The following is a 15,241-nucleotide window of genomic DNA, read 5'->3' as shown; positions in this document are numbered from 1 at the left end:
ATGAAATATGAGGTCTTGAGTGGTGCACTAATTTCCCCGGGGCTCCACACCTAACCCCAGAATATCTGCTGATTACAATTGGAGGGTTAACTCTAATAAATTCCAGGCAGGCGCTGGTGATTTCTGACAATGGATGAATAAATGGTGCATGTCACTGTGTCTGAGTGGCCCCGGAGCCCATCAGCAAGAACATGCAATCATACATTCGACGTTTCACCTTCTTGAGCTCTGCAGGTCAAATGGAGAACACAAAAGAGAAGCAAAGGGAAAATGTAGGCAGGCAGCAGGAAAAACGCAGAAAGTAAATCAGTACATGAAAATATACCCAAACCCAGTGCGAACTATAGGAATATTCTACCACTGACTACCACTGTATTGGACAAACATGTACTGTGTGGAGAGTTCTGCATAGACATATGTTTTATTTTTGAAAGGGGTGATATTTTACTTTTTTTTAAAATGGAATTATGCATTTTAAAACATTTCCCTGTGGTCTACATAAACTGTAAATGCTATGCTTGAGTCTGAATTCTTCATTAATCAAGCTCCACAGGTCCATTTTCAAACCTAATTCTGAATAATGACACCAGAAAGGTTGTTTTGAGCGCTGGCCCTTTAAATGCAAATGAGCCACTTCACGCCCCACCCCCTCCAGGTTGTTGACTGTGCTTCTCTGTCCTGTTCAGCCATCTGTGTTCATTAATACAACCAACAACTGAACATTTTAGGTAATCAGCTCGAAGTTTGGACATATTATCAGTATGGACTACAACCACTGCTGCTGACAATTATGTCGTTCTTGGAGAAATGTTCGTTGGAAGTCTTGACCTTATATGTGCAAATGTTGTGATGTAACTACTTATAGACATAACAAATTAAGAAATTAAAATAGGTTGTAGAAATCCATTTGATTTTTGCCAAAATGAATATAAAGATAGCTTTGCAGCACCTGGAGGGTTCAAATTCAAACTTTTTGAACTATTAGGGTCCAAATACACAAATAAATGAACCAAAGACTAACAAAAGTGGGTTTAGCAAAATATGACCCCTTTAAAGAATTGTTTTAGTATCTTTATTGGACATGACAAGAGAAGAGAAACAGGGCACAGAAAGAGTATATGAGACTGACATACAGCCCATGGCCTTAGCTTAGTATCAAACCAGGATGGCTACACTAATGCTTTAACCTGTGATACACACAAAACCACCTGAGCCACGGCATCTATACAGCTGCATATTGTGAACATCTAAAGAACTAATTCAACTTCAAACAATCCCTGTGGATTCTGTATGAGCTACGTGCAATTTCATCCAATCACCACAATTTGTTCTGCAAATTTGATCAATCACTCCAGTTCTCCCTCCAGATCTTGAAGCTTTTTCGAGTAAAAACCCATTAGGTGCTCATCTGCCCATCTGAGCCCTTTGGTAATGATTACTTCGAACACAGTGAGCTGTTTGAGCTGTATGCTTTTATTGTCACTGGAACAACGTGCCTTCCATGAAAGAACAAACGCAACTATTTTTGCTATTTTTGACTTAACCCCTACAGTGTCACTGCACAAACATAAATAACGCCTTTTGTTTTTTGTTTTTTTTAACTGTTTTATTACATTTTATCCAAAAACAATCTATTTTTATGCTTGAAGAAAAGCACAGGTTGAGTGGTATGTGAGAAAACAAAATTCCATGTTGTTAAAACCTTTCTGTTGGGTGTCGTATCCAGAATGTGACATTGGCATGGCTTAAGTTTGGTTAGGTTTAAAGCACAAAAACAAATTGGTTAGCATTAGGAAATAAGCTCAGGAAAAGGGCTAGATCAAGAGAAGCATTTAAGGCATTTAAGAATACATTTGAGGGGACACAAACTCTAGTGTCGTATGTGTAAATCCATTAAAGTTTGTTATTTGTCCATATTCTCTCGCAATAGTCTGCTATGATTTATCCCTACTTGACAACATGAGCTAGCTGCTGTTGTTTTTGTCTTCCTACACTTATTCATATGATGCCAAAAAGTCACCAAACGTGGGACAGAGATATGTAAAGGTGTATTTAACACTTTCAGTGCCATGGGCCGATTAAATCGGCTTTACGAAAACAACCTGTAAAGTGCCACGGGCCGATCAGATCGGCTTTGGAGAACACGCCACATTTGTGTACAAACAAACCATCCACCCCCATTTCTTTCTCACATTTCGATGACGTTCTTTCTGTGTCCCCCTTTTGAGACCAAGCAGACAGGAATTTGAGGTCACGCGACCGAATAATATTTTTATATCTTTTTAATGTTTCTTATTCTCCGGTGTTTCATCAGAGGGAGCCCTCCATGCCAGGGGGCGGCTGTGGACTCCGGGGGCTGTGGCGCCTTCTCTCACCGGGGTCCGCTCCTTTCTGGTGGGTGGGGGTCCCAGTTGGCCCTCTCCCACTAGTTGGGATGCGGAGCTGTGTTGCTGGTGCCTGGTCGCCGGGGTCGGCAGCTGCATCCTGGTGCAGATGGCTCCCTGAGACAGCGCCTCCTAAATTGATGTTTTACTTTTACTTGTACATTTTTGTTCTGGTCTACCCGTGCTCAGTCAGTCTTCTTAAGTATGTGTGAGCTTGTGGGTTTGCATGTATATGTGTGTGTGTGTGCGGGTGAGTGGGTGGGTGTGGGTGGGGGGTGGTACTGATTTTTAAACTGATATGTAAAGCACTTTGTGCTACAGTTTTTAATGTATGAAAAGTGCTATATAAATAAAGATTATTATTATTATTATTATTATTATTATTATTATTATTATTATTATTATTATTATTATTAATTATGCAAATTACAATCAATAATGAATCGGCTGCGTCCGGTGCGTTTTGAATCTAATTAGCAATCGGTCAGATGTTACCGAGCGGTTTCCTGCAGGATTCTTCAAATATTATAAAAACGACGCGAAATACTGAAAAACTGCCAAATTCTGTGGCACTTTTAAGGCTTATTAGCCCCTTAACTGTCTGGCACTTAAAGAGTTAAAGCCCTTCCAGCAACTGACTTATACTGCTGGGCCACTGTGGCTCAGTTGGTAGAGTGGGTTGTCCAATGACCAAAAGGTTGGCTGTTTGAATCCTGGCTCTGAGTGTCCACATGTTGGGCAGGACACTGAACCCTACATTGCTCCCATGGCACCATGAGTATGGGTGAATGTGAGCCTTTGTAAAGCGCTTTGGGCACCATGAAGGTGTAGAAAATGCGCTATATAAGTGCAGTCCATTTACTATTACTGCTTTTTTCAGAGCCAAGTCATGCCAACCATCTAAACTTTGCTTCTCTTTATAATAAAAATAGGTTCACAAAAGCTACAATTTGATACATGTTATGATATGGGGCTGCTTTAGCCTGACCGGCTATCTGTCCTTCTCAATGAGAAATCCGTCTGCAATCTTGAATCCATATATGAAGGCGGGACGAACCGGCACCAAGTAAACCAATCACAGATAAGACAGACGTGACGCTGTAGTCAGAGAAACTTAAGAATACAGAATACAGGGTGTAATCTGTATTTCAAACCCTATTTTTGAATCAAGTAAACAACCAACAACAGTTTTAAAGAGATTTGCTTGGAACTAACTTGGATTCGAGACAAAAAGAAGTCAGTGCGTATGAGGCATTGTGAAACACCCACCTCCCAGACTTGTGATTGGTTCGGTGTAGAATAGATCGTGCATATTTCACACTGACTGGCCCAATGCCAGACTATTTTCTCAGTACTGAATACACTGAGAAAACCGGATAGCTGGCCAGGCTAGGGCTGCTTCAGTTGGTCAGGTCTACGTGCAGTGAGGTTACAAAATAAAAATGACAAAAATAAATGTTGTGACATTATATAAGCTTGCTGAAATGATGCCACAGCGAATGCAGCTATAATCTAAGTCACAATCAAAGCTACAGGCTAAATATTAGAGAGTGGGACTTTAGGGTTGGCCAGGCTGTGCATATCTCAGTATCTGTTATTCTTGGGAGTATTCACAATGTGACAAATTTCCCTCTGGGATTAATAAAGTGTTCTGATTCTGATAAATAAATAATCCCCCCACATTACATGCAGGGCTGGCAGTACTCATGATAAATTTAAGATAATTACACCTCCTCCATATTTACCTGGCTTGATTTGCAAAGGCTAAATAACATGAAAACCAACTTCGTCTTACTGCTTCCTGCAAAAAAAGACTATGCTGCAATGAAAGCAAAGAGGAGATGTTGCTGTGGCAGGGACAGTGCGTAGCTGATGTATGTGAATGCACTGATAATGTATGAAATTGCGGCTCTCGTGAACAGATTAACACATTTATCCTCCCTTGCATGCTGGTGGCTTATATGAGGTTGTTAAGTTAAAGAGCAGATAAAATAATAGCCCTGCTGGCTAAATCACAGCGCTGAATCAGCTCTGCTAACCATCTTTATAAGTGTGTATCAACTGGTAATTTGAAGGAAGAAGAGTAACATTTATTGAGTTTGTCTAAGTGGATGGTTGTGATGCTTTAAACATAATGGGGCAGACAGTTCAGACAGAGCAGATAGCAGAGGGAGCGGGAGGCAAAGGTGCTGCATTGGAGTCAACTGTTAATTAAGATTGATTCAAACCCCTGCTGGCTGAGGTGCACTATGGGACACCACTACCCATAAATCTCTGAGGTGACTCACAGCCTCCTCCTTCAGCTCTCCTGCCTACACACATTTCTCAATTTTTATTTTTATTTTTTTCAATTTTTGTCTGTACCTGCCTTTCCGGTCGCCTCCACACCTCCTGCCAGTCCTCTGTCATTGTCTCACACACTGAAGCCTTCAAAACAAAGAGCTGGTCAGCCATCCAGCAGAGGCTCAAACCGGTTTCCAATGGTCGAAGTGGTGATGGCGCTAGAGACATTTATGTAATTTTCCAAAACAGACCATCTGACAATGACTCTCTCTTTCCGCAGCAAAGAGCAGAGGTGGAAAACAACAGTCTTGTTTTCTCACAGAAATACTCCTGTCAGTACTCTGGCTTCCATTTAAATGCATCACACACTTTAAACCAGTGTTTTTCAACCATGGGGTCAGGACCCCACGTGGGGTCGCCTGGAATTCAAATGGGGTCGCCTGAAATTTCTAGTAATTGATATAAAAAAAGAAGAAAAAAAAACTTAATAATAAAAAATATATGGTGAGTTGAGAGAGACAATCCCAATAGATAAAAGACATCATAATCCATAAAAGACATGACAAACTCTGAAGCTGAAACTGAAGCACTATGGTACTATTTATCTTTCAAATGTTCATTGTGGTCAGTTTAAGAAGCTGCAGCTCTTTCAAAATTCATAGTTCGAGTTACTGTTTGTTCAGTATTAATTGTCAGCCTTGTAAATCCAAGCTGGACTGACTGTACATATCCTGACCAAGGAAAATAAAATTCTCACTTTGTGCAGTGATCTACACCTGGCTTTTCTGCCTCCATCCATAATAATATACAATATATCGACAAAATGTCCTCTAAAATTAATGTTTATTTGAAACATAGTATAGCAAACTATTAAATGATCAAAAACAAATAAATTTTAGAAAAAAAAAAAAAAAAAAAAAACAAGTCTAAATTTTGAATGTCTGGGATCGCCAGAAATTTATGATGTTAAAATGGGTTCATGAGACAAAAAAGGTTGGGAACCACTACTTTAAACTATTCTTTTCTTTTTTAGAAAACTGCAAAGAGACAATGCACATTTGTGCATTCAGTGCTCTTATAACAAGTAGGACTGTACCAATAAATCGGCCAGACATTGAAATTGGCTGATATTTGTTGAGATCAGCCAATAGGATGTCTTTTCACTAAAGGCAGTGGCAGATTACACAGTTATGTCTAATATTATATCAAAGTTTTTTTTTTTAACCTCCACCAAGGAGGTTATGTTTTTATCGGCGTTGGTTTGTCTGTCTGTCTGTGTGCAAGATAACTCAAAAAGATATGGACAGATTTGGATGAAAATTTCAGAAAATGTTGATACTGGCACAAGGAACAAATGGTTAAATTCTGGTGGTGATCCGGGGTGGGGAGGGGGGCACTAATTTGCCTTGGCGGAGGTCTGTGCTCTCCGAGTGCTTCTAGTTTTATTATTTGCTTGTTTGAATCTATTTAGTCTGTTTAGTCTTCCTTGTGCGGAAGAGCTTAATACTCTTTACAAGAGTACATGGTGCTTTCTCTTTATCCAAATAAAAATTCCAGACTTTTCCCAGGAATTTTCCAAAACTGTGATTCCCCCCCCCCAAGACCTTGACTTTATCTGCTTTTCTACTTGTGTGCCTACTTTTCTGGTTGAGATTTTACTTGTTGAGTGTAGTAGAAAAGTTAATTTTAATAAATGTACGCATGAATGAATGCATAATTTGCAGTACATTTTGTTTAACTGACAAACTTTTTCAAAACACATGAAAATCACACAAGTGCATGGATATCACACAAACAAGTTTCCGTACTGACTGGTTAGATGAATCATATTAAGTTTTTTATATGTTTTCCTCGTTTATTTCTTATCTTACAAGATTATGTGCCTTTGATCATACTCTAAAATTCAAATATGAGGGAAACTTTTTCCATACTTTATTAAGACTTTCCCGCAAAATTCCAGACTTTTCAAGGTGTGGAAAACAGCATTTCAAAATTCCAGACTTTTTATGCCTTTCAAGACCTGCACAGGCACCCTGTAGGAACCAATTTTAAATCTATAATGGCGTGATACACACTGGTATCAGCATCAGCCAAAATGTAATTTAAATATCAGGATTAGTTTTGCCAGATTATTTTGCAATTGGTGCATCCTTAATGAGAATATTAAGAATTCATTCTACCCAACCTGTTGATTGAAGAGGTACAAGGCTCAAAAACCATTTTGTCAAAAAAACAAAAAACAAAAAAACCATTAAAGCTCACTTTTACTTTTGCATCCTGAAGCAAACTACTAATCTAAATCACAATGTTTCAGTCTTCGAAGGCTGGTGGCGTTTGAAGTTTCTCATCCAATATGTCATTTGTGTTTCAGTTCGGTGAAGATAGAGTTTCCTTGTTGATCTATACTGCACATGACATGCAGAGGTATTAACTTAATCAGTTTCCATTGCACATTCACATTTACATGTAATAGATACACCAAGTGTTCCACCTCTCTTTGAGCCATGCATTACAATCATCAGCAAGTCCACCATTTTGGCTTCATTTTGTGGTTTCCACCTGGTTTTTGCTCATTTCTGTTGACAGAGGAGGTTGTATTTAAGTGCACTACAACTGAAAGGAGACCAACCCTGAAGATGTCTGCATTATCCACCACATCCAACCTTCTCAAGTGTGCACAGGTCTAATCATTGCTGCTTGTTGCTTTTTTTTTTTTGTTATCCTTTAGTCATATGAAGAACATTTCAAGTCCAAATTAAACAGAGACACAAAAATGAAATATAACTATGCAAAACTACTGCCTATTTTCCATGGATGTAACACAAAGCATATTCACAGGTTTCATCATCCAAACAGGACCTGTACAACACACAGCTTCTGTCACACAGCATCTGTCTGAACAGAGCAATCCTACACGGTGAGTCATGCTGGTGATTTTCTCCACATGACTGATAAAAGAGCCGTTGGTGAAGAAAGTGTGGTGAGAGAGGAGATTACAAAGGACAGACGGGGCCACCTCTGGACAAACAGCCTCTCTCTGACTCTGTGCTGCCATGACGATTACTGTGATTATTTTCATTTTTTCTGTTTTTGTTCCATTCGTCTTTTTAATGTGCACAATCTTTCTTCAGTCAATATCTATCAGAAGCTATACGACAGTGTAAACAGGTGTCGTCAGACCTCTTTGTTTGCAAGCAGCCTTTACTGTACAAAGAGCACAGGAAAACATGACAGAGAAAAGCTTTGACATTTGTGAAGCAGTCGGCTGCAAACATTCAGACTCTTCCACCGTGAACTTAAAGGCTGAATACATGTTACGCTGCAAAATGTGTTTCATAATGTTTTCAGCCTGTGATCTTTTGACATTTTCAGTTTTTGAGATGTAGAATAATGTAAATATTACATTAGTGTGTAAGCAGAGATGCATTTCATCTTGACATCATCCATTTAAGTTTGTTCTCATATTCTGCAACTGAGTCTTCTAAAAAAAAATAAAGAAATAAATCCATGAACAAAACACTTTGGTTGCACTCACACTTGGAAATCGCTACCATAACCGAGCATGTTTGACTCCAAATGTTCAGTCCATTTGACTAGAGTGCCGGGGCATGTTCAGGGTATGATGCAAGGGATGACTTTGATGAGTTTGGGTATGGCTCAGCTGGACTGAGCCATCCATAAGACTCCTGGAACCTACTGGTTGCACCTCATCTGGGCACAGCATGGCATTACCTCTAATTTAGCTTTTGTAATTCCACTTTATTTCAGAGGATTATTTACCCATATCATAGATCTTATTAGCATAAACAAGCTTCAGTGTAAAAAAGTCAAAATAAATAAATAAATAAATAAATATAATGACAATAAACTAAACATACAAAGGAAAGACAAAAATTAACCACAAATTCAGGATACATTTGTATTAGGGATACACCATTGCAAACTTCTAGGCCAAAACAGATACTGACATTTAAAATAATATTTCAGCTGATGTTACTCTCTGTCCCTTTAGTTTGTTGTCACTGTTACTCCTGCTGGAATGAAAAGATCTTCATTATAAATATAGAAATAGCTACTAATAAAGTATTTCCGCCCTTTCATGACACTACCTTTGAATGAATAGATTAGAACACACAAATTTATGAAAAAACCTTAAGAAAACATGACATATAAATATCTATTACTGCCATCAGCAAAAAAAAAAAAAAAAATAAAAAATAAAAAAAAAAAAAATATATATATATAAATATATATATATCAATCTTAGTCAATATCAGCCAATACTGGCCAATACAGATCTCTCTATTGGTGCATTTCGATACTCATTAGATAATAGATTACAGACAGACTACTTCATACTATGATGCTGATGCTGTGATGCGACATCTATAAACTGTTAAGTCAACCTGAAACCATCAACTCTAAAGTAGCCTTCCCTTTTCAGACGCTATGTGTAAATAATCAATTAATAGCTAAAAAAAAATATCCATGGAACTGTTATCGTTTCCATGGCACCAAGTCTCTCCATTGACAACACCTGTTGCAACTACCTAATATAACAATACATTGGGTTGGGTTTCAATAGATGTTTTTCATGAATCCAATAGAGTAATTCTACATAGAAAAAGAGGTTTGTTTAATAATTAAGATTTCTTTTTGACTTTATTTAAGCACAATGTTAACATGGTAGAGCACCCATACTGGCTGCAGAGGAGGCAGCACAAGGTCAAACCAGACACAAACAGAGTAGGAGCAACACCCATATGTCACATGTGAAGTCAGACAAAAAAATAAACAGAACAGGCCTGTTGATGGGCATTTTAACATCATACCAACTGTGATATTATATCACTGTTGCCTTTTATTACAGTTTCTAGACAGTATCTTAATGTACTACAGACTCTGCATGATTTTTCTCTACTGCTCTCACCCTCAAAAATCCACCTCAAAGGGTATCAAAACCATTATCACCCAGTACTGCGGGTGTGAACACACACTAGCAACAATCAGCAGTGAGAGGCAGCTGTCATACAGGTGAGGACGGCAGTGTGAAAGGCATCAAACAAATACCATGTTGGAAGTAACTCTTCTATTAACTCCTTTAATGCTGGTGGTAACTATCTATAAATGATAATATTTTCAAAATAAAAAAAAGCAGTTACCAGAGATTCAATTGTACTGTTACTCGCTTCTCAAGAATAGTAATAATAGTCTTGAGTGAAATAAAAAAAAAAAAGAGAAAAGAAGATAACAGTCTATTTCTCTGCTGTATTGTTGAATGGTAAATTGACCTTCAATGTGCCCACAGCATTTTACAAACTCTCACATTCACTCATTCATGCACACACACACCAATGGGCAGCTGCTGCCTTGCAAGGTGCTGCCCTACTGGGAGTAGTTTAGGGTTCAGTGTCTTGCCCAAGGACACTTCGACATGTGGACAGTCAGAGCCAGGACTCGAACCATGACCCTTCAGTCATTGGATGACCCGCTCTACCAACTGAGCCACAGCCGCCCGTGCTGCGCTGAATGTCACCCAACCTCACAGTGGCATGAGCGGATCAAGAACCAATCAGATTTGAGCTTTCTGAGCTTGAAATATGGACACAATGGAACCATAAACCTCTACTAAAGCTGGATTGGTACTGGCTCGGCTTGACTCGACTCAACTCGACTGGTGTACCAGGTACTATTCCTGGAGGCCATTTCCATTGCAGGATAGTACCGACTTCAGACTAGCTGGTCGTCATAGCGACGCTTTTTAATTTCTTCAGTTTCTCCCAGCATTGCGTGAAGGTCCTTTGGTAACAGTGTGCTGTCATCTGCTCTGAGAGTTGCTAATAAACTTGCTCGTTGCGTGTTGCCCCATCAAGCTCACACTGAATCTTTTCATTGGCCACCAAGGACAGAAATGTCTGAAACTCCTCGACCGACCAAGGTGTCTTTTTACAGGCTGTTATCATGGATGTATTTAGCCTACCAGTATATTAACTATCAACTTCTTAATTTGGTTTGTTAAAAATGGCGGGACGTGTACTGATGGTGCAATGACTTAGTGACAACTCTCTGACCAGTCAGTGGTCTGCAGTGTTTACATCTCACATTTTAGTATCTCTTCACCCATTTTGGAACCTCGGCCAAGCAGATACTTAAAAAAAATAGTACCAGGTACCAGATTCCAGGTACTTTTACGTAATGGAAATGCAAAAAGGCTGAGTCAAGTTAAGGTGAGCAGGTACCACATAGTGGAAACACAGCTTAAGACTCCAGAGCATCAGGAGGAACCATCCAAACACAAAACACTGAATGTAAACCAAACAGCTGCATACTTTGTGCAACACTAAACAGTGATTACAGACATGAAAATTGCACAAGTGAATAAATAGGTGAGTTTATTACCTTTGAACTTGTGGAAAACAGCCCAGAGCTCAGCGATGTCAGTGGCAAAGGTGATGTCTGTGTCAAGGACAATGACTCTCTGCAGGTCGGACGGCAGCGTCTTGGTGAGCACCAGCTTCATCAGGCCATAGATCCCAGAGTAATGTTTGTTTGGGATCCATGACACCTCAGACTGAAACACCACATCAAGCCATGACACGTTAGACGTCAGGCAACAAAATGCAAGACTGGTATCAGTATGTTTAAGTGGACGGTTTTACACAAGTGAAAGTGTGCGATTCATGTAAGAGTACAATAAAAGAGGCTTTACTGAGCTTGTAATTTTTAAGCAGAACTTTGAAAAACCTGACCATGAAGCTTTATATGACATAAGTGAAGTTAAACTGACTGCAGCTGGAGGAGCTAGGAGCGACTGAAGTGTAGAGAAATGCTGTTTCTTACCTTCAGCTCATCTGCATCGTAGAAGTCGACCCTGACGGCAGGAACCATCCAGGTGTGGAACAGAGAGGACAGGATCTGCTGAGCTATGGAGTCTGTGATGAAATGGAAATGTAGGGGATTCCGCCTGTGGAGACACACACACACATCGTTTACAACTTCACTTAAAGACTCAATCTGCGCAGAGGCGGCACAAATCCTCCTGTAGAAGTACAGATACAAAAATATAAACTGGAAATGATTAACATTAACAGTTTTCAATGTCAAAAACAACTCAAAATATTACAGTGTCTTTTCTCAATGTTATGTTAATGCCTTTTTTGTCTTTTTGCATCTTTAACATAGTTTTTTTTTTTTTCCATCTTTATATGTTTGATGTGTGTGATATGTGCCAGTGTATACACCATCTTTTCTGTTTCCTATTATTTCATCTATTTAGGTTTACGTCAAGTACTACACCAGCACTTTGCGTACAGCAGAACTTTATTTCACTCTAGAGTTAGACTGTTTTGGTTTGTGGCCTTCATCAGGAATTACACAATCACCTCATTTTAAAAAGATATAAAACATGGACAAAAAAAGAAAAAAAAAATCCGTAAGGAAAAAAACAAACCTATACATCTATACACTGACCGATTGAGTATTCAAACGTGGTTCAGGCATATGAATAGGCAGCTCCAGGTCAGATATTGTACCATGTTAGCAAAGACTCAAGGGGAGTGTCGAGTTGCGTCATATTAGGACTTATTTGGTAGAAGTAGGGGGTGGAGCTTAAATTTCCAGAAAAATATGCAGAATAGGTCTAATCTACTTTAAAACCTACATGTATAGCAAAAAACTTGAGCCTTTAAACCATCCGATTCATGGTAAAACTGTTGATATGAAACACTTTATTACCTGCAAAACCAAAATTGCTATTTATATACAGTTTCATTTTAATTCTCCTCTGACGTTTCATGTCTTTTTTAAAAGCAGCTGTTTACGTATTTCCTGATGAAGGCCACAATCCAAAGCATGTTGGTCTGAATTTATAGTGAAATGAAGTTCTTCCATAAGACAAGTTGTGCAGGAGTTCTTGGCCTTTTGCAAGTTTTTCTCCCTCTCCATGTACCTTTGAAGTAGGTGAAGTTGTGCCAGAACCTTCTGTTTCCATTTAGATTCATTTAGGCTCAAACAAGTCTCAGGTAGTGTCAGGAAGGTACACACAATGACGAAAAAACTAAAATAATCAGTGATTCCCCTCAAGTGTGTAAAGTGAAAATCCTATATCTGAGAGTAGAAACTTAAGATATTTTTGTGAACAAGGAGGAAAAGGTTCCAGCAAAAAGTCAAAGTACAGTTACTTGAAAACTCTAAACTAAGCGGCTAAGTATTGGTAAATCCCACATCAATACACGCCCCTGAACTATTTGCATGAGCCAAGACTAAAACCATATTAAATACCAAACAGGTTGGACTTTACTACAATACAGAGACTGTTTTAAGGCTGTTCAGATGGAGTTTTACTACCACATCAAAACAAACAACACGATAGGAGAGACACAACTCCGGCAAAACTTCAAAACTGCAAAAATTTTATTCTGACAGTGGAATTTTGTCTAACAGTGAAATCCCGTGAAAAGTCATTTGGTGTATAGCTGGCATGAATGGACCTAGGGGGGAGGGGGATGACCGTAAACACTGATTGGCTACAGTGTGTGGTCATGCAGCCCACAGACACACAGCTTGATGATTGGACAAGATGCTCAGCCTTCATGCAGAGATGTCTGCACTGTGCTTCAGTAGCAGCAGAAATGTATCATACATCCTGTCACGCACGCACAGGATGAGACGCTGCACAATACGCATTCAGGACTTTGGAAACAGGTCATGAGATAGTGACACTGAACTGCTTTTCCATGAGGATGTGAGCGCTCCGGGGTGTCGTGTACTCAATGACTTTGGGAATGAATGTGTCAGCTGCACTTGCTCAATAAGTGCTGGAGGCTGGGAGCTGTCAAAATGTATTGGTATCATACGAGCTGTCAGTAACAGCAGAGTAAATGGAAAGGCTCTGCACATCCTGTGGTCAAACAGCAACACGGTTTTCGGAGAGCGACTGGGATTGTACTGATCAGGAACCTAATATGCCGAGTACTTCCTGATTATCAGAGCTGAGTTCATAATCGCCTCATCTTCATAATGCCATATTGTTAATTAGTTCCAGTAAAGACTTTCAGATGTGAACTCTACAGACCCAAACTTTATCTAAAACTTATAGCTTTAATTTATGAAAATACATAAAATATAATAGGCTACTGAGGTGTTCTTTTTTTTGTTTTTTTAAAGGGGTTATGTCAGTGGTTCCCAACCTTTTTTGGCTCGTGACCCATTTTAACATCACAAATTACTGGTGACCCCAGAAACGGAAAAACAGAGACTTTTTTTTTGCTAAAATTAATTTGTTTTTGATCATGTAATAGTCTGCTATACTATGTTGCAAATAAACATTAATTTTAGACGACATTTAGTCTACATAACGTATATTATTATGGACAGAAGCAGAAAAGCCAGGTGTAGGTTACTGCACAAAGTGAGAAGTTTATTTTCCTTGGTCAGGATATGTACAGTCAGTCCAGTTTGGATTTACAAGGCTGACAATTAATACTGAACAAACAATAACTCAAACTATGAATTATGAAAGAGCTGCAGTATCGTGAACCAGCCAAAATGAACATTTGAAAGATAAACAGTACCACAGTGCTTCAGTTTCAGCTTCAGAGTTTGTCATGTCTTTTATCTATTGGGACTGTCTCTCTCAACTCATCATATATTTTTATTACTAAGTTTTTATTTTTATCAATTACTAGAAATTTCAGGCAACCCCATTTGAATTCCAGGCGACCCCACGTGGGGTCCCAACCCCAAGGTTGAAAAACACTGGGCTATGTGTAGTATTCCAAACTCTCAACAGCAGGAGAAAGTAGCACTTTGAGCTACAAAAAACAGCAATGAATCAACATTATGCATCCACAGACTGTATCACTCACTGAATAAAGTATAAAGCTTTTAGACTGTACACATACAAAATATTAGTTAATCATTAAGATTTCTTCTTTAAATAACTCTATCTTATAATCTTCTTGTGCTTCGTTATCTGATAATTTACATTATAGCTGCACTAAACATCCGCTTGAATGATCTTAACAAGATCAGAACTGTCATAATTTAGTCTGAACAGTGGAAAAACAAACAAAATTACAAAAGATAAAAACATCAGACAGTAACTTTATACCTTCATAGGTTTCACAAGTAGAAGAAACACTGCCATTTCAGCCTCAAACTCCATTCTTTTCATTTGGAGCTGTGTCCAGTGGTGAAAATAACATTAGTGCTTATAGTGCGTGGCGTTACTTTTCATCACTATGGGAATGACTCATGACTCCCTGTAGTGGTCACATAATTCCAGCGAGCTATGTGAATCCAAATAGATTCAGCTCATACCTCTATAATCCAGTACACTGGCATCTTTAGCATAACATCAGAACTCTAATGGCACTTTTTAGTATTTGAAAGTAGATATAATACATGTAGTTCCTTTAAATGTAGACACATAATGATGTTCAACTGAAGCTTATACAACTCCAATGGCTTTACTTACTTGTACTATATAGTACTGTTGTAATAATAATGTCTACCATTTGGTCTCAGCCTAGGGATGTTCTGATCCGATATTTTTTAGAAGATCGGATCAGATT

The 15,241-nt window shown here is 38.7% G+C and overlaps 1 protein-coding gene across 1 annotated transcript in view; it reads right to left on the bottom strand.

Annotated features, from left to right (window-relative positions):
* Positions 1-15,241, bottom strand: part of large1 (LARGE xylosyl- and glucuronyltransferase 1) — a 216,217-nt gene that overhangs the window by 66,682 nt on the left and 134,294 nt on the right. Inside the window, exons 5-6 of the mRNA XM_030148506.1 lie at positions 11,508-11,631; positions 11,067-11,238 (exon numbers count right to left, since the gene is read on the bottom strand). Coding sequence (XP_030004366.1) covers positions 11,067-11,238; positions 11,508-11,631 — 296 coding nt within the window. The remainder of the gene's footprint in view (positions 1-11,066; positions 11,239-11,507; positions 11,632-15,241) is intronic.

The sequence above is a fragment of the Sphaeramia orbicularis genome, chromosome 12 (genome assembly GCF_902148855.1).
Source record: "Sphaeramia orbicularis chromosome 12, fSphaOr1.1, whole genome shotgun sequence".
NCBI lineage: Eukaryota > Metazoa > Chordata > Actinopteri > Kurtiformes > Apogonidae > Sphaeramia > Sphaeramia orbicularis.
The sequence above is the reverse complement of the archived record's forward strand: the minus strand, read 5'-3'. Positions and strand labels throughout refer to the sequence as shown.